Genomic DNA, 23,549 nt, shown 5'->3' with positions numbered 1-23,549 from the left:
CTTCTGTAATTACCATAGAAAGTATATTTGCTTATCTGAAGAAGTGTGCATGCACACGAAAGCTCATACCAATAGCAAACTTAGTTGGTCTCTAAGGGGCTACTGGAAGGATTTTGTTTTGTTTTGTTTCGACTGTTTGGCACATCACACTTGGCCAGCTATAACATTTCTTCAGCCCTGGTGGCCTTAGGCATTGTTCCGGCATCTCAAGCAGACAGACAGAATGGCTCCTTGCCTGAAGTGACTTCTCAATGTCATCGTTTAGGGCAGGGCTGTCCAACAGGTCGATTGCAATCTACTAGTCGTTCGTGGGGTATCCCGGGTCGATCCTGCTTGATCATTGGACCCTCAGCTCCCCCCCCAAAAAACAACTTTCTTTAGGGAGCTCAACAACTGTGGCTCCCTTAAAAAACTCAACAACTTTGGTCAACCCAATGGGTAGATCACTGCCAGTTTATTTACAGTATGAGTAGATCGCTGTCTCTTGGAAGTTGGACACTCCTGGTTTAGGGTATTTGGGCAGATCTGCTTTCAATAAATGGCTTTGTCCCCATCATGGTTGATGAACGTTGCTAGCTGACTAGACAAAAAGCCACCATGACTTGCTCTTTGGCCCCTAAAACAAAGGTTTTCTATAGCAGTTTGATGTCACCCCCAGAGGCACAATCCATTATCTCTCAAGACAGATGGATGCCAACAAACAATTGGGGAAGTGTGCACATCAAACTGCTGCCGGAAACCCTCATGACTGGGTGGGAGGGGAGAGGGGAAATAGAACAGAATGGCTGGAGCAGGAGAACAGAGATGAGCCACCTGCCCATAACCAACAACGGAGGAATTAAACAATTGAATGTAGCTGGGACAGGGCAGGAGGAGGAGGAGGAGGAGGAGGAGGAAGAAGAAGAAGAAGAAGAAGAAGAAGAAGAAGAAGAAGAAGAAGAAGAAGAAGAAGAAGAAGAAGAGTTTGGATTTGATATCCTGCTTTATCACTACCCAAAGGAGTCTCAAAGCGGCTAACATTCTCCTTTCCCTTCCTCTCCCACAACAAACACTCTGTGGTGAGTGAGGCCGAGAGACTTCAAAGACGTGTGACTAGCCCAAGGTCACCCAGCAGCTGCATGTGGTTAGCTGGGAAGCGAACCTGGTTCCCCAGATTACAAGTCCACCGCTTTTAACCACTACACCACACTGGCTCTCCACTGAAACTAAAATGGAGATGAAGAAACTCAGGCAGCCCAGTGAGCATGCTCAGAAGGCATGGCATACTGACCAATGGGAGGGTGAAAAACCAAAGGAAGGAGAGGTGGAATGGGGCGGCTTGAACCCTGAACAGGAGCATCCCAGCACATTTTGTCAGGTGGTCCCACTTGTCCATATGTGCTGGTACCAAGTTGTGTATTAGGCAGCCATCATGAACACCCACGCTGCACAGAATAATCCGGGGTCAGCAAACTTTTTCAGCGGGGGGCTGGCGCCCTATCCCTCAGACCTTGTGTGGGGCTGGACTATATTTTGAAGAAGAAAAAATGAACAAATTCCTATGCCCCACAAATAACCCAGAGATGCATTTTAAATAAAAGCACACATTCTACTTGTGTAAAAACACACTGATTCCCGGACTGTCTGTGGGCCGGATTGAGAAGGTGATTGGGCCGGATCTGGCCCCCGGGCCTTAGTTTGCCTACCCATGGAATAGATGTATCAGCAGACTCAGGGTAACCCTGAGATATGTGCACATTTTTTTAAAAAAAACGCCACAGAAAACCCCCCACAGAGAAACCCATAATTACCCCCATAACAGCCCGATGGCACATAAAGATGAGAGACTGAGAGGGCAAAAAATCCCTGACAACATGATGGGAGAATAGGATGTTGAGGGAGTTGAAAGGCTGAAAACCGACAAATGAGTGACTGGAACAGGAGGACAGGGAAACATAGCTATATTTAGGAAAAAATGGGTGGGTAATCTGTGGCCTTGGATTGTATGGGCCCTAAAAAGGTAAAGGGACCCCTGACCATTAGGTCCAGTCGTGACCGACTCTGGGGTTGCACGCTCATCTCGCATTATTGGCCGAGGGAGCCGGCGTATAGCTTCCAGGTCATGTGGCCAGCATGACAAAGCTGCTTCAGGCAAACCAGAGCAGCACATGGAAACGCTGTTTACCTTCCTGCTGTAGCGGTTCCTATTTATCTACTTGCACTTTGAGGTGCTTTCGAACTGCTAGGTTGGCAGGAGCTAGGACCGAGCAACGGGAGCTCACCCCGTCACAGGGATTCGAACCGCCGACCTTCTGATCAGCAAGCCCTAGGCTCAGTGGTTTAACCCACAGCGCCACCTGGGTCCTTGTTGTATGGGCCCTACACCCCCTGTAAAGAGCCAGTCTGGACTTCTGGCAAGAACAACCTGCAGGAAGAGGAGCATTGGCCAGATTTACTGCACGTATAAGCTAAAGAAGCTATAGCTTAGGGCCCCACTCTCTTGGGGGCCCCTGAAAAATTAAAGGGAAAAATACCTGGATGTACATTTCCAAAATATAAGATAAAAAACAAATAAAATAAAACCTACATGCAGCAACAGTGTTTTGTGTTGTGTAGGCTCCTATGGTGTAAGTAATGGACCCTGCCTGCTAGCCTGCTCCCTAAAATATCACTGGTTTGCTCATTTCTAGAGACTAGATTATGAGTCTTTGTAAATTGTGTTTCTAAAGGAACTTTCGTTATCACCAAATGCCACTGTTGTTTGCATTATTAAGTTTGTTAGGAATAAAAAATCATTTTAAGTTAGAGCTTCATAATTCTTTCACTCTTAATATACTTCTTCTTAATTGTATTTCACTATTAATACAGTGGTACCTCAGTTTACAAACACAATTGGTTCTGGAAGTCTGTACTTAACCTGAAGCGTACTTAACCTGAAGCGAACTTTCCCACTGAAAGTAATGGAAAGTGGATTAATCCGTTCCAGATGGTCCATGGAGTACTTAAACTGAAGTGTACTTAACCTGAAGCGAACTTTCCCACTGAAAGTAATGGAAAGTGGATTAATCTGTTCCAGATGGGTCCGCGGAGTACTCAACCTGAAGTGTACTTAACCTGAAGTATGAGTGTAATTGGTTCTGGAAGTCCGTACTCAACTTGAAGCGTACTTAACCTGAAGCGAACTTTCCCATTGAAAGTAATGGAAAGTGGATTAATACATTCCAGACAGGTCCGCGGAGTACTTAAACTGAAAATACTCAAACCGAGGCGTACTTAAACCGAGGTATGACTGTATGCTTCTTCTTAACTGTATTTCTGTTCAACAATTACTTTGATAAATTACATATTTTGTTTTGTGCAAATGGCTTTAGATACCTATTAGGTCCATAAATTACAAAATAGCATATATTCAACACAAAAAAACCAGTGGCAATTTGTTGTTGACAAAGGACAGCTGGACGTATAAAGGGTCCGATTACCTTCAGTAGCTCAGGGCCTCATCGAACCTAAATTCAGCCCTGAGGAGGAGGAACCTGCAATACCTCAATGGCATGGATTGTTAAGAGGCTGAAGCTCTCTTTGAGTGCTCATTTGAACATGTGAGGGTCAAACCTACGCACAGGGGCAAGGGGTGTCTACATAAGGCCTGTTCTCAAAATCCCAATGCGCTTGGGCTCTTCTCTTGGCCTTTCATGGGGCAGGGATCCCAATTGCCATAGCTGCCAAGTCTCCTGTTTTCCCCGGGAAACCCCCGTTTTTCCAGCTGTTCCTAGCTGAAAAAACGGATTTTTTTTTTGTTTTCCCCCGGTTTATTCTGGCGTGACGGCCATTTTGGAACTGGGCGGAGCATGCTCAGAAGCAACTTTTGATGCTGCTCTGTCTAGTTCCAAAATGGCTGCAGTGCGACTTCTGGTGCGACGGCCATTTTGGAACTGGGCAAAGCAGCATCAAGTCACTTCTGAGCATGCTCCACCCAGTTCCAAAATGGCGGCAGCGCTACTTTTGGTCTGCTATTTTCGGCCCGGTCCCTTATTTCTCTGACAGCAACTGGGCAGGTATGCCCAATTGCACAGACACTTCGAAGCGTGCAGCTGACCGAGCGTAGAAACCTCCTGCAGACCTTTGCTCTGAACCTATGATGGCCTGAGAGGAGCCCAAGCGTGCAGGGAACATTGAGGGGCAGAGCCTGCATCTGCACGCACCTGACCCACAAAACAATTGGAACCCTCACATGTTCACCTGAATGCCTGGTAAGCTTCATTTCACCCAGGTCAAAGACCCGGTTTGGCTCACTCATACACCCCATGCATTTGTGTGTCCACACATGAACATGCTGGGAGCCTCATTGGCACCCCTCTGGAGACTTCATCTGGGGCAAAAAACCCAGCTAGCCTCCCACCCCGTAGCTACGGCTCTAAGGGAAGGACAGAATGGTGTAACCAGAACATGCCGGCAGAGAAACGAAGTGTAGAAACCACTGTTGTCTGGGTTGGTTCCTCGTTCACAAGGAAAACCTATTTCTAAACATCCTCAGGAACAGAAGTGAGTGCTTCCCACAGAAATGAATGGATGAATTCAAATTGCTAATCTGGCAAGGATCGGGCCCTTGTATGTATGCCCTTACTCACCTGAAAAACAAACAAATCCGAAAGGTAGCAGCAGAGGGGAAAGTCCTTGGCCTCTCTAACTCTCTTATTATTTTAGCACGAGACATTAAAACATCAACAGAACAGAGCCGGTACAGTCATTGCCCACGTATTTCACATTGGAAGGGGCTGTGGCTGGAACCGAATTACTTACGACCGCCCTGCAATGTTGCACATAGTGAATTTTGCAGGCCAGGCTCCGGGTTGTTTATAACAGGGTGAGGGACCATGGCCTTGCCAGACATTATGGGATTCCCAGCTCCTATCATCCCTGAACACTGACTATGCTGGCTAGGACTGGTGAGTCCCACAGGCTCCCAGTCCCTGGTTTGCAACAAGCCTACGGTGTGGTACGATGGCTAGCAAAGCTGACTCTGGCTTCCTGTTGAGAATCGCCAGCAGGGACAGTTGGCAACCTTGCCCACACATCGTATTTTGTTCAGAAAATATAGGTCAGGGGGGAAAACATTGACTAGTGTCATAAGAGAAACCAATGATCGGAGAGGGGAATTGTTTCTCTTATGACACTAGGAAGAAGGAAGGATAGATCTCTTGAAAACCAAGAGCAAGCAATGGGAGGCTTTTGGGATTTCTTCTCCCTTCGGATGCGGCTTAACTTGGCTGTTTTCAGACTTCTCCTTCAAACTTTTTTTAATTTCAAACCCATTCAGCTGAGGACATTCTTTCTCCGCTGGCATCGAGCCCAGCTTCCATCCCCCAACCCCTCCCACATGTCACACACTCTGTTCAGGCAACTGAGACCTTTGGTTTCCTTGGCCCTGTTCCCGAGGGTTTATTTTCTTTTGTTTGTGAAGAAAGCTTCCCTGAACCCTTCCCTGTTTATATCCCCTGTGAAAAATCACACACCGCCTCCTGGATGACTCTCACCTCTCAAGCAGTACCATCTGTCTATGAGGAAAGGTAAGCCTCCGTTTCCCCCTTTTGTCCGTCTAAATAACGCCGCCGCTTTTTAGAATACAAGTGTCTGTTTTTCCTGCAAAAGTTGACCAGAGCTCCAGGTTTGGGAACTTGTTGAAACAAGGCGGAGTGGAGCAGAGCAGGAAGGGGGAAAGGCAACGCTTCAATTTGGAACTGTTGTTAAATGTTAAAAGTTCTGGAGTAAAGCTTGCCTTTGAAAGCTGCAAAAACAAAGAGGGACGAGGTGCCTGAACTTCTAATGTGAGGTGGAGATCTGTCGGCTACTCTTTAACAAGGAGTGACTTGAAATATTCAGGGGTGCAGTTTTTGCCGGCTGGTTCCTGCAGGATGGGGCTATGGCCTAGATATCCTCAACAGTTGTTCAGATCCTCCCGGCAGGGCCAGTCCCCGCCACGAGGCAAGGTGAGGTGACCGCCTCGGGCGGCAAGACCCACGGGGTAGCAGAACCAGCCTCCAAGGAATGTATCACCTGTTAGTGCCGCCAATCCATGTGCTCCTTGGAGGCTGGATCTGCTGCCTCTTTGGCACCCCGCTCTGGATGCTGCCTCTACAGCAGCCTCTTGGCAAATAGACTCTGACATGATTCGAAGCAGGCCCCTTTCTGCCTTGCGACAGCCTTTGAGTCCCATTTCAGCCACCTGCTATGGTTGATATGATTCCCCTCCTGCCAGGGAGGGACCCTGTTTTGTGGCTTGCCTCAGGTGTCAAAATGTCTTGGGCCAGCCCTGCCTTTTGGCGTGGTTGTGCAGAAGCTTTGGCAATGATCTACTGCTGCTCAAAGATAACGCCTGTGTGTGGAGGGGGAGGTGGGGCTGCTCTTGAGTCGGTTCTGATGAGATGGCTGCTATTTTTGTCGCTAAATCTTTGAAAAACTCACTTCTTCTTTTTGCCCGCTTCTCTCTCGAGTTGTCTCTTGCTTGAAGTTTATGCTCTCTGCCATGTGCATTCCAGCAAGGCTGACTTTTAGCTGGAACAGCGGTTGCTGTTCTGTGAAAATCTTATGATATCTGACTGATTTATAATGCTGTATGTGTTTAAATTAATATATAGTTTAACACGTGCCCTTAAAATATTTTAAATTTATTTATTTCATAAGGTTTATACACCTCTTGCTTGTAAAAAAAAAACCCCACACACCCTCAAAGCGGTTAACAAAAAGAGAAAACAGTAATGTTGAGGAAAATTTACAGCCCTACTTTAAAACATACAAAACATTAACCAAAACAGATTAAAATTACCTCAACTTTCTAAGCATCTGGGCAGGCTTGTCTAAACAAGGATGTTTTTTTAGTAGGTGCAAGAAGACTACAGTGAAGGCACCTGCTCGATCTCAATAGGCAGGGAGTTCCAAAGTTTATGTGCTGCCAAACTAAATGATCGGGTTCTTAAAAATGCAGAATGGATATTATCAGCGGCGTAGCGAGGCGCCGTGACACCCAGGGCAGCAAATTGCCATGCACCCGGGGGGGGGGCGACGTCGCTATGTAACGACACATGCGTCGTTACGTGGTGGGGTCTTGCCGCCCCCTGCGCCTCCAAAGCCGCGCACCTCCAGCTACAAACTCCAGGTAAAAAGCCCGGTAAAAGCTCTTTTTTACCAGGAGGCTAGAGGCTCGGTTTGGGAGTCTCGAGGGTGGGGGCGCCAAGTGACACCCCCCTCAGAGTGGAACCCGGGGGCAGAGCATGGCCACAATTGGCCTAAGTGCTGGCAATGGGTCTGTTTGCCACTGGCCCCATCATCTGTCCCTCTCTGGCTGATCATTTGGGGACTTTGACCCCCCAAGATTCAGCCGTAGCTCCACTTCTCCCCCTCCTGTATTTTATTCGGCAAAGTGTCTTGCAGGTGGTCCTCTCGTCTTCTCTTATTTTGACTGCACTGCCTGGCGCCTCCCCAAAGATGGGCAGCCCAGATGCTTACCTGCGGCAGGACTGGCAGATAGTCCGTGGTATCCCCATGGTCTGCGCATTCTCCTTTGACTGGGACAGGATCAACCGTTTCCAGAGCAGGCCTGATGATATCGTGATATCCACCTACCCAAAATCTGGTGAGTGTTGTGTGGGGAAGAGGACCACATTGACAATCTGCTGCCTTTTGATGACCGCCCAAAATTCGCTGTCTGATGTGGCCCATCTTGGTGTGTCTAGCGGTGGCAGTCAGTTCCCAGAAGCCTGTTGGAACAAGGAAGTCTTCCCCTGCTGCCAGAAGGACAGCAATGAGGGAGCCAGTCTAGTCTCTTCAGGGAGGGAGTTCCAGAGTCTGGGAGCAGCCACCAGAAAGGCCCTGCCCTGCACCCCTCTTTCCTACACACTTACCCCACCTATTAACTTGCCCTGATTACTCTAATTTTATTACACGGACACACTATTATTTATAAACACCAGAACATCACAAAGCCCATGAGAGGAAGCCAAAACCTAGGGGCCAAGGGGTTTCAGCCCCTCCCCAATAAAATATCTGAGGGGGTCAACCTCTACCAAAGTCGATGGGCACTGCCATTCAAATGGTGTGTGTGCACTGCGTCATGTGACTGATTATGCAGGGTGGGGCTTACCTGGGTCCAACCCCAATATTTTATTCAACTTGGCACCCCTGCACCCATTCACTGCCATCATTGCCATTTTGACTTAGGAGGGCAGCTGTCTGAAGACCTTCTGAAATGTGTAGGGAGTACAGAAGGCTCGCCTGTAAGGGGGCTTCCATCTTGTACAAGAATGCACAAGAAGACGCCAAGCTGCCATTTTGTCCCCATGGCCCCGCCCCCATGTGTTTACACATTTAGGGAATGCCTGAAGAAGAGTGTGCCCTATAGAGCAGGCATAGGCGAACTCCGGCCCTCCAGATGTTAGGACTACAATTCCCATCTTCCCTGACCACTGGTCCTGTTAGCTAGGGATGATGGGAATTGTAGTCCCAAACATCTGGAGGGCTGGAGTTTGCCTATGCCTGCTAATAGAGAGTCTGTGGCTCAAGTCATGTATGGCTGAGTAAGCCCTACAAGAAAACAGCGAGACTTGCACCCTAGTAAGCACAATAGGGGTTGAGCTGCATGGCTGTAACCTATGTGTGTCAATAGATTTCAAGTATTAGGAGCTTTTCGAGGGTTCCTCAAAACACATCCTACAACCCACTGGCTGCATAGGACACCCCTATTGATCTTAAGGCATTGGCTGGAGGTGTATCAGCCCATTTGGACTTCTGAGAAAATTCCCTGCCTTAGTTTTCGTTTCTGTTTGTTTGTTTGTTTCCAGGCACTACATGGATGAGTGAAATTGTGGACATGATTAGGAACGACGGCGACCCCGACAAAAGCAAACGGGATGCAATTTTCAATAAAGTGCCTATGCTGGAATTTGCTGCCCCAGGAGAGATGCCTGCAGGTACACTTGCGTGCTAGTTCCCAAGAGAACTTGCATTTCAGAGATCCGAGGTGAACAGGTAAAAATTAAAGTGGGTGGAGGAATAAGCACTTTCCTCCGGATTTCTGCTTTCCTATCTTTTCTTGATCTCTGGCCAAGGATCAAAGCTCCTCTTCCCTGCCTCGAGGAAAGGGAACATAACAGAAGCCTGCATTTCTGGCAGGTGAGCAAGACTATTTTATATGTTTAGATAGCACGTAATTTTCAGAGGCTGGTTTTCCCTCTTCATAACATCCAGCGCCCAAACAGGGAGAAAAAAAAGAAGTGGGAGCAGGTGGAGGGAGGAAATTAGGATGGTTAGGCCACCATTGTCATGCATTTAAAGCAGTATTACACCACTTTAAGCAGTCATGGCTCCCCCCAAGAATTGTGGGAACTATAGTTTGTTATGGGTGCTGATAGCTCTTAGAAGGCCCGTTTTCTGCTCACAGAGCTACAATTCACAGAGTGGCTTAACAGCCTACACCTCTTCTTTGGGAATTGTAGCACTGTGAAGGTGAACGGGGGCTCCTAACAACTCTCAGCAGCACCCTTAACAAACTACATTTCCCAGGATTCCTTGGGGGAAGCCATGACTGTTTAGTGATATGATACTGGTTTAAATGCATAGTGCAAATGGAGCCTCGACTACTTCTGCCTGAAAATGAGCGAGATGACAGCTCACCTCACTTCAAGCAACAGCCTAGCACTGTGATCACTAGCAGTGGAGATCAGGAGAGAGGCATGGGCTGGATTGGACCCAAGTCAAAGAAGTCTTATCCTGGCTCTTGGACTATCCTTAAGTGGACCTGTAGGAAAAGCCTGTAGACCAGGCATAGGCAAACCTGGCCCTCCAGATGTTTTGGGACTACAACTCCCATCATCCCTAGCTAACAGGGCCAGTGGTCAGGGATGATGGGAATTGTAGTCTCAAAACATCTGGAGGGCCAAGTTTGCCTATGCCTGCTGTAGACCAGGGGTCAGGAAACTTTTCCAGCAGGGGGCCGGTCCACTGTCCCTTAGACCAGTGTTTCCCAACCAGTGTGCCTCCAGATGTTTTGGGACTACAACTCCCATCATCCCTAGCTAGCAAGACCAGTGGTCAGGAATGATGGGAGTTGTAGTCCCAAAACATCTGGAGGCACACTGGTTGGGAAACACTGCCTTAGACCTTCTGGGGGGGCAGACAGTGTAGACAGTGAAAGAAGAGATGGGGGAGACTCATATACCAGAAGCAGAGGAAAACGACCTCTGGGTATATCACGCAGTGATGAGGGCAGGCATGCACAATGACAAATTGTTGAGTAGCATCCCAGCCAAAAATAAATGACTCAGCAGTCTTAAATGCATACACTGAACCACCCCCAAAGGACCTGCCAACCCAAATCCAAAGCAGGTCTCAAAATCATGCTGTATGCCAGCATCTCTCTCGCTGAGGATGACTAGAAGCAGGAACCCTACCACAGTGAAAACTCAAAAGCCCAGTCTTCTAATATGGCTATTGGGAATATTTCCCATAGTGGGGAAGAATACTGTTATAAATTTGTGGGGTGCCTGGACCACTTCCTTTTAATTCTGGGGCGCCAGACATTGAATTTAGCATAGGTAAAGGTAAAGGGCCCCCTGACCATCAGGTCCAGTCGTGTCCGACTCTGGGGTTGCGGCGCTCATCTCGCTCTATAGGCCGAGGGAGCCGGCATTTGTCCGCAGACAGCTTCCGGGTCATGTGGCCAGCATGACAAAGCTGCTTCGGGCGAACCAGAGCAGCGCACGGAAACGGTGTTTACCTTCCCGCCGGAGCGGTCCCTTGCACTTTCAATCATGTGCTTTCAAACTGCTAGGTGGGTAGGAACTGGGACCGAGCAACGGGAGCTCACCCCGTTGCAGGGATTCGAACCGCCGACCTTCTGATCAGCAAGCCCTAGACTCTGTGGTTTAACCCACAGCGCCACCTGGGTCCCTTTAAATTTAGCATAAGCCTTGTTAAAAAACAAACAAACCCTGGCAGGCTTCCTGATGAAGTAATTGCCTATAAGAGATGGACCATTAAGAGAGCGCAAAGGAGAGGGTGATGGGCCATTAAGGAACGCAGAGGGTGTGCGTCGCACCCTGGGCTCTGGGTTTTTTGCAAGAGACAATGCAAAGTTGGGAGAGGGAGTTTCAGAATTGCAGTAGGCTGGAGTAAGCAAGAGGGAAAATAGTTGTGTTTGGGGAAGCAGTTTGCAAGCTGGAGAAAAGTGGGTCACAGTGCAATGGGGACCAACAGTTTGAATCCAACGTGGCAGCCATGGGAGAGACAGGATCTTCCCAGAGTCTAAAGCTGGAACCCCCCCCCCCAAAATCCTAGGCTCAGGTTGTATATATCTTTAAAAAAACAATATATCATAAAGACACCACAGTCTCCGCTGTGCCTCATTCCAAGGAAACTGAACCCTGGTTAAGTGCCTGGAACCTCTGGAGTCTTGCACCGCTCAGAGATTGGGGCGGTGTCTCTCAGATCATTGAACAGGGGTGGGGAATCTGTGCCCCTCCAGATGAGATATTGCTGGACCACATCATGCCAGGCCGTTGTCCATGCTTTCTCAGGCTGATAAGCGTCGTAGTTCAGCAGCTGGATAGCTCCGTTGGTTATAGCGTGGTGCTGATAATGTAAAGGTTGCAGGTTCGATCCCTGTATGGGGCAGCTGAATATTCCTGCATCGGAAGGGGTTGGAGCAGATGATCCTGGGGGTCACCCACCCCACAATCCTATGGTTCTGTAATATCTGGGAGCATGGGGTGAAGGTTTCCTGCAACTACCATACTGAAAGCTTTTTCTAGGGATTCATCCATGGCCTGAGATGCTTTAGCCTACTGGTGCAATGAAGTTCCCTTGGCTGGCAGGTCACAGATCTCACCACAGTTCCCTCTTCTGCCCACAGCTAGGTAATGATGGCCGACAGGAACATAATAATAATAATAATAATAATAATAATAATAATAATAATAATATTATTTATACCCCGCCCATCTGGCTGGGTTCCCCCAGCCACTCTGGGCGGCTTCCAACAAAACATTAAAATACAGAAATCCACCAAACATTAAAAGCTTCCCTAAACAGGGCTGCCTTAAGATGCCTTCTAAAGGTTGTTCTCTTTGACCTCTGGTGGGAGGGCATTCCACAGGGTGGGTGCCACTACCGAGAAGGCCCTCTGCCTGGTTCCCTGTAACTTGGCTTCTTGTAGCGAGGGAACCGCCAGAAGGCCCTTGGCGCTGGATCTCAGTGTCCGGGCTGAATGATGGGGGTGGGGATGCTCCTTCAGGTATACTGGACTGAGGCTGTTTAGGGCTTTAAAGGTCAGCACCAACACTTTGAATTGTGCTCGGAAACGTACTGGGAGCCAATGTAGACTGTCCTTCATGCCCCAGGTCAACTATTCAACCATATTACCTAGTAACACTCTTTTGTTCTCCAGGCACAGAACAATTAACTCAGATGCCATCTCCTCGCCTGGTGAAGACCCACCTCCCAATTGACCTCCTTCCCAAGTCCTTCTGGGAAAATGGCTGCAAGGTAATCCTATTGGGCACCAAGCCCACAAGGCAGCTCGTTTCAGAGTTTTGCAAAAAAAATCCACCGGTCTAGACGTACCTAGTGTGAAAAACTACCAGTACAATTTGGATTGTGTGTGTTTCCCCCCCTGCTTTCCTTCTCTGAAGATGATCTACGTGGCTCGCAACGCAAAGGATGTTGCTGTCTCCTATTACCACTTTGACTTGATGAACAAGCTGCACCCGGAGCCAGGTCCCTGGGACAACTACCTGGAGAAATTCATGGCTGGAAGAGGCAAGTCTGCCCATCCATTCGCGACTGTATGTAGCTAAACTTTTCGCTTTCCCAGGAAACATAAAGTATTGTTATGGGTTTGGGGTGGAGGGTCAGTTCAGCCTGTGATCCTGCATCCAGTGATATTTATAATCTAGTACAGGGGTGTCAAACTCAAATTCATCGGGGGCCGCATCAGCAGTTTGGTCACCCTCAAAGGGCCGGTTGCATCTGTAGGACTATGTGTCCACTCTTTATTATCATAAATTATTGTCACTGCATTCAATTATTACTGTTTTTTGTAATAATGTAAGTAATAACTAGCTCTGAAAGCAGAAACATAGTCAGAATAATGGCAAGTAGATATTCAAATGTACAATTATTGTACAATTTATTGAAAAATGATTTTTGGTAACAGACAGTATATTTTTTTTAACATACAAATATTGCCAAACGCTTGGAGCTGCTGTTCAGGAAGATGGATTTACAAGGGTCCCCCATCACCCCCCTGCGCCTCACAGGGTTCTCTGGGGAGAGGGGCTTGGGTGTGGGGCTGAGTGAGGAAGCCTTCAGCCCTTCCTCATTCCTGCTGGTTGGGGGGGGCAGAAGGGGGCTGGGTGGGGCTCCTGCTCTGGCGCTTCATGGAGCAGAGGGCAAATGTAAGAATTCTCTGCACTGCAAGCCTATGTATCTTTAATACCCAATGGAGCTTAGGTTTGTATAAATGGGTGTGGAAGTGCAGCCTTGGGTTGAGCCTCATAAGTCATACGATATGCAAACATTAATGTGAACACAAGGGACCATGGATCCAGTAATCAGCAAAGCACACAGGTATCTAGGACAAGTAAAAATGTTTTATATTCAACAAATTCTCAAACCGCTCTAATTTAGAATATTCTGTTGCAGCTAGCTGCAGCCTGCAAGTTAGTCTATTGGTCGATCCCTGCGAGGCTCTGCCCTTCTGGCCCCGCCCCCTCTCCCTGTGCGGAAGTAAAGCCGGAGTTTAACCCTTTCCGTAACGTTAGTGGCTGCTTCTGTTCGTTCCTCAGAAAACGGACCATATATCTCCCTAAAAAAAGCTCAACAACTCAAGCAGTCTCTCTGGAGTTGGCCACCCCTGATCTATATAAACTATCCAGGGAGGAATGGAGGGCTGCCCCCCTCCTGCAACCCCTCCCCTGCCAGATAATATGCCATTCTTCTCCGCTCCTTTGCTAGCCGCCCATCCCTTCCCCCTCCCCTTTTTCGCCAATCAATCGTTCTCCATTTAGGAAATTTACAGGAAACCCAAATTCGCTGTCCTTGTTGGGTGAAGCAGATTTTTAAAAGCATAACACACACACACACACACACACACACGAGAGTGACACCCTGTGTGTGATTAAATGTCTTGAAATCTGCTTCTGATTTCCTCGGGAATCAGGAGGAGTTGATTTTTTCCTTCTCCCCCCCCCCACTTGGATTGAAACCTTTTTTAAAAAACTCCAATTTAAAGGCAGCCCGACCTCAGTTTCTCCACTGTTGCATTTCTCCCACCCCCTCCCTCCCCACACCCCTCGCTGCTCTTTTGATCCCTCCCAGTGAAGCAACCCTTCATTGGGTAGTTCAGAGCGAGCGAGCGAGAGGGAGAAGCAGCAGCAGCAGCCAGCCCTGCCTCTGTCGCTCATTCCGGCGCCTCTGGAAGCCGCGGCTGCAGCTCCAGCGCGCTTGTCTCCTCTAGCCAGAAAGGGAGAGGGGCTTTGGAGGACTTACGGAGCTTCCGGAGGAACGGCGACAAGGACAGCTTCGTCGGAGGACACGACGCGGCAGCGGAGCCCGTTGCCATCGCCGCCACCGCCCCGCCCCACATTCAACCACCGCGCCGAAAGCGAGCCCGAAGTTGCGAGAGGTGGGGTTGGGGAAGGGAGCGGCGGCGGGCCATCTCGCGAGAGTAAGAGGCGAGAACAGTTTCCCGAAAGGAGCCCCTGGGAGCTGTAGTCTCCAAGCGGAGCGCTCCCCGCGCGCCTCCAGATAGCGGCCTGTTTGTCGGCGCGGCGCTTCAGCAGCAAGGTCCCGCTGCTGGGTCCTGCTGGCTGGGGCGCTCGGCGGGCCACATGAGGAGGTCTGGCGGGCCGCATTTGGCCCGCGGGCCTTGGGTTTGACACCTGTGATCTAGTACTTTGGATGCCCAAAGTCCATTTTGGGGGCCTAATCCGACCCCTTGGCTGGTTTTATCTGGCCCCCGTGGCAGTTTATTTCTTGGGGTCAAAAAAACTCAAGAACTTTGGTCGGCCCTCACGCATGTTCACTTCATCAAATCTGGCCCTCTTTGAAAAAAGTTTGGGCACCCCTGATCTACTAGAAAGAGGGGAGGCAAACTAAGGCCCATGGGCCACAAGCAGCCCACGGGGGTCGTTTAACCGGCCCACGAGCTGCCCCTAAACTGAGCCGCCCACTCGTTGAGTCCCCGCACACTGTGCTAAACCGGTGCAGTGCAGTGCAGTGCAGTGCAGTGCAGGGACTTATAATAATAATTTATTATTTATACCCCGCCCATCTGGCCGGGTTTCCCCAGCCACTCTGGGCAGCTTCCAACAGAATATTAAAATACAACAATCTATTAAACATTAAAAGCTTCCCTAAACAGGGCTGCCTTCAGATGTCTTCTAAAAGTCTGGTAGTTGTTTTTCTCTTTGACATCTGGTGGGAGGGTGTTGCACAGGGCGGGTGCCACTACTTGTTTCCGTGGCGCCGAAAATTGCGTCCGCTTACATGCACATGCGATCCGGCCCACGGAGGGATCTCCGCTGGAGTGAACCTTGCCGATCCCTGTACTAGAAGATGCTGCTCAAACCAGTTTCTTTGTTAATAGCTAGCCAGTTAAGTGCTCTCATCAGCATCTCAAAGAATGACCTAAGTGGTGGTGCGCTCCAGGCATTTAAGCTATAAAGCCAGGAGAAAACTCTGTGTTGTCAGTGTTTTGAAAAAATATGGCAAAGCTTCTGACTTGCTTTGCCTGGCACAAAAGACTCCACGAAAAGAGTGTCCTTGCAGAGTATATTCTGCTTTTATTCTTAGAAGCCTTTAACTGCAGAACGACTAACTATACAGACATCAACACCACCAGCTTTCTCCAAGCAAGCAAGCAAGCAACCAACCAACCAACCAACCAACCAACCAACCAACCAACCAACTAACCAATCCCCAGCAAACACCACTAACATATATACAGGTACAATACAATTAGGTGAAAGGTTGCATGAGTCACCGTAGGCCCAGGCCGCTGACTCATGCTGACTCAGCTCCCCCAGCATTAAAGAAACAGCGGCCAATTTTTAGCCATGACATGGGTGTGCCAAAGCGCAAAAATATGTGGTTTATATTATACTTATCATCATACAGCTGTTAAGACTACAGGAATTAGATCCAGCACCAACAGATCTATGTTGATCCACCATCTTCATGCAGAAATGCACAGTGAACGTCAATGGAATTAGGTTCTGATCTCATAGCCATTTTAGCATTGGGCAGCCACAGTTTTCTTTAAGATTTCAGTAATGCTGCCATAAATGGAACTGGCCACACACATGATGATGGACTGAAATTAACCAGTCATACTTCACAGGCCCCTTTGAGAATCTGATGAAAACTATAGACCCCATCTCTTCAGAAAAAAATGCAATTATAAATACATACACACGAAGTTTTGCATGCACTTAATTTTATTGCACACATGGTCTTTCCTTTTGTGTCTGGTGCCCAGACCCACCCCCTGAAGCTCACAGGGTCCATGGGCCACATGTTAAGAACCCCTGGCCTAACTCACCCCTGGCCAATCTATTCTCATGCTGCTGTGCCAATAGCTGATCTGGAGTAATATCAGAGCCTGCACATTGCAAATAGCCAGTGCAAATAGAAGCAAGCAGTGTGCAAGTTTTATGAAACAAACGAATGAATGAATGAATAAGGCAGCAGTGGCTAGTCGAAAACTACTGCTACCGCAAGCTGAGATCATTGTGAGAATAAAAACAACATTTGGCATTTGTGCACCCCCTTTTGAGTGTTCAAAATGCCTTGTGTACGTTTTTTCCAGTGATCTTTACAACAACCCTGGGAGGTAGGCAAGCATCATTCCCTCTATTTTGCAGATGGGGAGTTGAGGCTGAGAAAAGTGTGGCTTGCTTAAAGCCCCCTAGCAAATATGTAACTGAGACAGGATTAGATCTGGGGACTTCTCAGTTTACAATTTAGCCAATGGGCCCTTGTATTCTATTACAAGATTCAACTTGTTAGGGTTTTTTTTTTAAAAAAATATATATATATATATAAACCATCTATTATTTCCCCACTTCTCTGCTCTTTCTAAAAATTTAGTGGCTTTTGGATCCTGGTATGACCATGTGAAAAGCTGGTGGGATAAGAGGAACGGCCACCCCATCCTATACCTGTTTTATGAAGACATGAAAGAGGTAGGACCCAACAGGACACATCCCTGAGGTTATTTTATGTGACATATTAGAATAACCAAATCTTGCAGGGGATTATATGCAGTATAATTTAAGTTTTTCAAAATGTGGAAAATCTTAAGAATTGCCTTCCTGACTCGGGCCAAGGGTCCAGGAATAAGATAATGGGTGTCCTTCATTTTATCCTGTGTGGGGTTTTATATAGTTGCAGGTAGGTAGCCATGTTGGTCTGACGCAGTCAAAACAAAATAAAAAAATCCTTCCAGTAGCACCTTAGAGACCAACTAAGTTTGTCATAGGTATGAGCTTTGGTGTGCATGCACACTTCTTCAGATTTTATATATTCAGGTTTTTATATATTCGGGTTTTATATATTCAGCAAAGCTTGCTGAATTGGAAGCACAATTGCTTCATCAAATGCCCGAGAACCATCAAAATGCTGATCTATTTCAACACCGTTTTCCATAGGATCCAAAGCGTGAGATAAAGAAAGTGGCAAATTTCTTGGGGAAGAACCTGGCAGATTCTGTTGTGGATAAGATTGCCTACAACACATCCTTTGAACTGATGAAGAACAATCCTGCCACAAACTATAGGATGGCTCCAGCTGCCGTGATGGACCACAGCATCTCCCCATTTATGCGCAAAGGTAAAAGACTTGCCCCGTCCTCTCTGACCACCATTCCTGAATGATTTAGGATACTTAACAGATCAATAACGGACTAAGGTTTTTATTACTGTTATTGATTAATTAACCACCCCAATTCAACTGAACAATACATCTCAATAATACCAAAACCTCAATATTGGTACTTTTGCTAGAAGGAAAAGCCATAAATACATAAAAAGAGTTCTGCTGCATTAGGCCATTGGCCCAGCATCCTGTTCTTGCAGTGGCCAGCCAGGTGCCTGCAAGAAACCTGCAAGAAGGGCCTGAGGACAACAGCACTCCCCCCTTCTGAGATTTCCAGCAACATTGAGGTTGAATCCTGACAAGACAGAAGTACTGTTTGTGGGGGACATGAGGCGGGCAGGTGTGGAGGACTCCCTGGTCCTGAATGGGGTAACTGTGCCCCTGAAGGACCAGGTGCGCAGCCTGGGAGTCATTTTGGACTCACAGCTGTCCATGGAGGTGCAGGTCAATTCTGTGTCCAGGGCAGCTGTCTTATCAGCTCCATCTGGTACGCAGGCTGAGACCCTACCTGCCTGCAGACTGTCTCGCCAGAGTGGTGCATGCTCTAGTTATCTCTCGCCTGGACTACTGCAATGCGCTCTACGTGGGGCTACCTTTGAAGGTGACCCAGAAACTACAACTAATCCAGAATGTGGCAGCTAGAGTGGTGACTGGGAGTGGCTGCCGAGACCACATAACACCGGTCTTGAAAGATATACATTGGCTCCCAGTACGTTTCCAAGCACAGTTCAAAGTGTTGGTGCTGACCTTTAAAGCCCTAAACGGCCTTGGTCCAGTATACCTAAAGGAGCGTCTCCACCCCCATCGTTCTGCCCGGACACTGAGGTCCAGCTCCGAGGGCCTTCTGGTGGTTCCCTCATTGCGAGAAGCCAAGTTGCAGGGAACCAGGCAGAGGGCCTTCTCGGTGGTGGCGCCTGCCCTGTGGAACGCCCTCCCATCAGATGTCAAAAAGGAAAACAGCTACCAGATTTTTAGAAGACATCTGAAGGCAGCCCTGTTTAGGGAGGCTTTTAATGTTTAAGAAATTAGTGTATTTTAATGTTTCTGTTGTAAGCCGCCGAGAGTGGCTGGGGAAACCCAGCCAGATGGGCGGGGTATAAATAATAAATTATTATTATTACTATTATTATTATTATTATTATTATTATTATTATTATTGCTGCCTCTAACTGTGGAAGAAGGGCATAGCTACCGTAATATCCAATTTTAGCCCTCTGCTATATAGTTAGAAGAGACCATGTGGGGTAGTCCATGGGTAGGCAAACTAAGGCTTGGGGGCCAGATCCTGCCCAATCGCCTTCTAAATCAGGCCCGCGGACGGTCCGGGAATCAGCGTGTTTTTACATGAGTAGAATGTGTCCTTTTATTTAAAACGCATCTCTGGGTTATTTGTGGGGCATAGGAATTCATTCATTCCCCCCCCCAAATAGCCTGGCCCCCCACAAGGTCTGAGGGACAGTGGTCCGGCCCCCTGCTGAAAAAGTTTGCTGACCCCTGATTCTAGTCTAACCTCCTGCAATTCAGGAATCCTTTGGCCAACGTGGCGCTTGAACCCACAACCCTAAGATTAACAATCTCATGTTCTACCTGTTGAGCTATCCCAGCTAAAGTAAACAGGTGACCCATTACCTCCCAGCCGGACTAAAACTGGCGTTTACCAAATAAAACATACAGTATCTTTGCTGATTAAAACATTGGTTGATTAATCTACCACCGAGAGCGCTCAACTGTGCACCTTTTTAAAACGGCTCAATTTTCCAGAGATCTCGTGAGCATCTGATTCGTACAGTCATACCTCGGGTTAAGTATGCTTCAGGTTGACTACTCCACGGACCGTCTGGAATGGATTAATCCACTTTCCATTGCTTTCAATGGGAAGGTTCGCTTCAGGTTAAGTACGCTTCAGGTTAAGTACAGACTTCCGGAACCACTTGTGTTTGTAAACCGAGGTACCACTGTATTCTTCTTTCTTCTAGGGATCGCTGGAGACTGGAAGAATCACTTTACAGTGGCTCAGAATGAGGTATTTGATGAAGATTATAAGAAGAAAATGGCGGACACAACGCTGCGATTCCGAACGGAGATCTGAAGCGCCGTGTTCTGTGTTTCCATACAGAAATCACCTGTCATTCAGTAGACAAAGAGAAGAAGCAAGTCGCTGACCTGGATGGTTGTGGGATACATGTTTGAAAAATGTGTATGTAGTCTCTGGGGAAAGTATTCAGTGCTGAGGAGCCAGATCTCATGACTTGCACAAGCAATCTCTCTCTCTCTGTCTCATTCTCTCTCTCTCTCCCCCCCCTCTCTCACACACAGAGAGACTTTGATCATGTATCAATCAATAAACCTCTCCTATGCCTCATTTCTTTCTCTCCTCCACAATTCTGCTTCTAAGAGCAGCTTGGGACAACAATATTGAAGAGACAATTGGCAAGAAGGTAAATGGTGAAGCAGGCCCTTCCTCTCTCCCTGCTTTCAGCGACATGCTGCTTTTCATTTTTAAAATAGGGAAAGAATCATAGAATCATTGAATCGCAGAGTTGGAAGGGACCCTGAGAATCAACCCCCTGCAATGCAGGAATATGCAGTTGCCCCATAGGGCAGTGTTTCTCAACCTTTTTTGGGCCAAGGCACACTTGTTCCATGAAAAAAATCACAAGGCACACCACCATTAAAAAAGTTAAAAAATTTAACTCTGTGCCGCCCTATATTGACTATATAATTATGACTGTAAGAAACACTTGCCAATTGCTGTGTTGGTTGCAATCTCCTGTAATAAGGCTTCACAAGCCGCTGATTTCTCTGCCAGCACAATCCTTTGCTCAGCAAGTTTCAGGTTGAGCTCATCCAGCCAGCTTCTTAAAGTTTGTCTAAAACCACCCTCCCGTGGTGGTGGCTGTTGAGAGCTGCGCTCGCCCCGCGTCGTGACCCGGCTGGCTTCCTTTCCGGCGGGTCAGTGTCGTGTATTGGTGGCCGCCAGGCACGTGACAATGCAAATCGCCCTTCTCGTCGCCGCACGTCACGGCACACCAGCCAGCGTCTCGCGGCACACTAGTGTGCCGCGGAACAGTGGTTGAGAAATGCTGCCATAGGGGGATCGAACACCCAACCTTGGCATTATCAGCACCACGATCTAACCAACTGAGCTATGCCAGTACCTTCCAAACACCACCCCATCATGTATTATTCACAAAATGTGATTATTAAAAAGTTAAGGATAAAACAGATGTATCTGGCAGCTTTTAGGCATATTTGAGTATATTGTGCTGATCTGTGTGAATGTATTTTGTGTGAGTTTGAATTTTCTTGCTGCAGAATCTAGTATGTTTCCCTTCACAGAGTACAAGCATTTCTCAGTTATGAGTTAATTCTCTGGATTTCTACTAATTTATGCTGTAGTATAGTATTGTAACTCATCAATATTCAATGCCACACAAAGACACAGCCGTCGCCCTGCAAAACACTTAGAAAAGCAAGATACTTCTACGGAGAAAAATATGTTTTTTCCATAGTGAAGAGGAAATTATTTTCAAGATCTTACAGTTTAAAAGTCATTTCACAAGTCGGACTTTAGTTTCCTACAGTTTGGTGGTGTAAAGGTTGTATGATTCTGACTACGGGTGAAGACTGTATGATGTGAGCAGGCGCTTATGGGGGTGCAAAGAGGGTTAGAATCATAGAAGTATAGAGTTGGAAGGGACCCCTGAGGGCCATCCAGTCCAAACCCCTGCAATGCAGGTTGGGGTAGGACAAGGCACAATGATCACAAACCTTGACGGTGCATTCTGAGTATATGCAAATGACTACAGAACACACTATTTTAGCACTTTTGTAAACCATAGAATTGTAGAATTGGAAGGGACCCCGAGAGTCATCTAGTGTCAGGTGTCAAAGGATCCAACCCCCCACAGTAGGTTGCCAGGAATGGATAAGACAAGGAAAGCTCTTACCAATGCTGTTTATTCAATATTCACAGAGAGAGGCTTAGAAATGCAACCTCTTGGAGTAATGATGTTGCTCCAAGTGAAACCCCGCCCCCGCCATCTCTCCTTCTTCCTCTTGAGGCATCACTATGCATGCTGAAAAGGGCCGTTTGCCTTTGAGATCTCTGCTCTCCTACTTTCAATGCCTGCCAGGTTCAGGGAGAAGCAGGGTCTGAGAACGTCAGCTGTCTCTCCCCTGGTGCTTCTTCTTCCTCCTCCTCCTCCTCCCATTATTTTCCATTATTTCCCAGCTTTCCCCCTCATCTGCACCTGAACTGTAACCTCCCTCAAACCCAGCGGCGTTGCTAGCCTTCTGGCTGCCCGGTGCGGCAAACCGGGGGTGGGGTGTCCGTTGTGCGCATGCATCACACGTCATGTCGCACGGGTCATGACGTACGATGCACGTGTCACGACGCACGCATCACACTACGGAACAGGTTGCCGGGGGCGGTGCTCCAGCGCCTGGATCCGAGGATCCTGATGCTAGAGCGGTGCTGCTGACAACCCGCTCTGTAGCTCATTGACACCCCTCACCGCTCCGCCTGAGCAGGAAGAAGCACAAAGCGAGCTACGGAGCGGGTTGCTGGCGCAGGCGCTCTAGCATCGGGATCCTCGGATCCAGGCACTGGAGCACCGCCCGCCGGCAACCCGATCTTCACTGACGCCCCTCGCTGCTCTGCCTGAGTAGGAAGAAGCACAAAGTGCGCGGCAAGCCGATCCATAGCGCACTTTGTGCTTCTTCCTACTCAGGCGGAGGCGGAGTGGCAAGGGGCATCAGTGGCCGCCGCTGGTGCTGCTCTCTGGCCTGCCCCTTGCCTCCGCCCCACCAGGAAGAAGCGAGGGGCAAGGCCAGCAACATCGGGGCCTCTGCGATGGCGGTCGTGCCGCCATCACGGTAGCAGCAGCCATTGGTGGACGTGGCGAGGGGGCGCCGCGCTGCCCCCCACAGAGTGGCACCCGGGGTGCCCCGCCCCCCACCCCCTATTGCAATGCCCCTGCTCAAACCCCAGTTGTAATTCTGAACTCTCCTTCTTCTCTGGAAGGTTCAAGCTGGGGAGGCAGTCTCCACCATTCCTCCTCTGCCCAGTTCCAACACCCTGTAATGCAGGAATCTCAACTAGATCATACATGACTGATGGCCACCCAACCTCTGCTTCAAAACTTTCAAGACAGGAGAGGGAATCTGTTCCCCTGTCAAATGGCTCTTACCATCATAAAGTTCTTCCTGATGTTCCTTGTAACTTTCTTGTAACTCGACTCCATTGGTTTATGTCCTGTCTTCCAGGGCAGGGTCAAACAAGGTTGCTCCATCCACCATGTGATAGCCCTTTAGATATTTAAAGATGGCTATCATATCTCCTCTCAGTAGCCTCTTATCCAGGCTAAACATACCCAACTCCCTCAACCGTTCCTCATAAGGCTTGGTTTCCAGACCCTTGATTATTTGGGCTACCCTCCAGCTTGTCCATATCCTTAAACTGTGGCATCCAGAACTGGGCCCAGTATTCCAGGTGTGGTCTGACCAAGGTGGAATAGGGTGGGACTATTACTTCCCTTGATCTGGACACTATGCTGCTGTTGATGCAGCCTAGAACAGGCACATGCAATACATTTCCCCTCTCCACCTTGCTTAGGGAAATCTGTTCTCTGGCTCCTTTTCAA

General features: G+C 48.2%; 1 protein-coding gene across 3 annotated transcripts; it reads left to right on the top strand.

Annotated features, from left to right (window-relative positions):
- The first annotated feature begins 3,893 nt into the window (after nucleotides 1-3,893).
- LOC118094576 (sulfotransferase 1B1-like) lies at nucleotides 3,894-22,117 on the top strand. Of its 3 annotated transcripts, none has more exons than XM_035135103.2 (8): nucleotides 3,894-5,546; nucleotides 7,398-7,609; nucleotides 8,814-8,942; nucleotides 12,416-12,513; nucleotides 12,660-12,786; nucleotides 17,119-17,213; nucleotides 17,679-17,859; nucleotides 19,881-21,325. In XM_035135103.2, the coding sequence occupies exons 1-8, from the start codon at nucleotides 5,503-5,505 to the stop codon at nucleotides 19,991-19,993; spliced, it is 999 nt and encodes a 332-aa protein (XP_034990994.1). In that variant the 5' UTR covers nucleotides 3,894-5,502; the 3' UTR covers nucleotides 19,994-21,325. The 3 variants fall into 3 exon arrangements, with proteins under 3 accessions (XP_034990994.1, XP_060138233.1, XP_060138234.1); XM_060282250.1 differs by having other exon boundaries at nucleotides 3,895-5,546; nucleotides 7,408-7,609; nucleotides 19,881-21,323; XM_060282251.1 differs by having other exon boundaries at nucleotides 5,484-5,546; nucleotides 7,462-7,609; nucleotides 19,881-22,117.
- The last annotated feature ends 1,432 nt before the right edge of the window (nucleotides 22,118-23,549 follow it).

This window comes from Zootoca vivipara, chromosome 13, assembly GCF_963506605.1.
Source record: "Zootoca vivipara chromosome 13, rZooViv1.1, whole genome shotgun sequence".
In the NCBI taxonomy this organism is placed as follows: Eukaryota; Metazoa; Chordata; class Lepidosauria; order Squamata; family Lacertidae; genus Zootoca; species Zootoca vivipara.
Note: the sequence above shows the minus strand (reverse complement) of the source record. Positions and strands in the feature narration are given on the sequence as shown.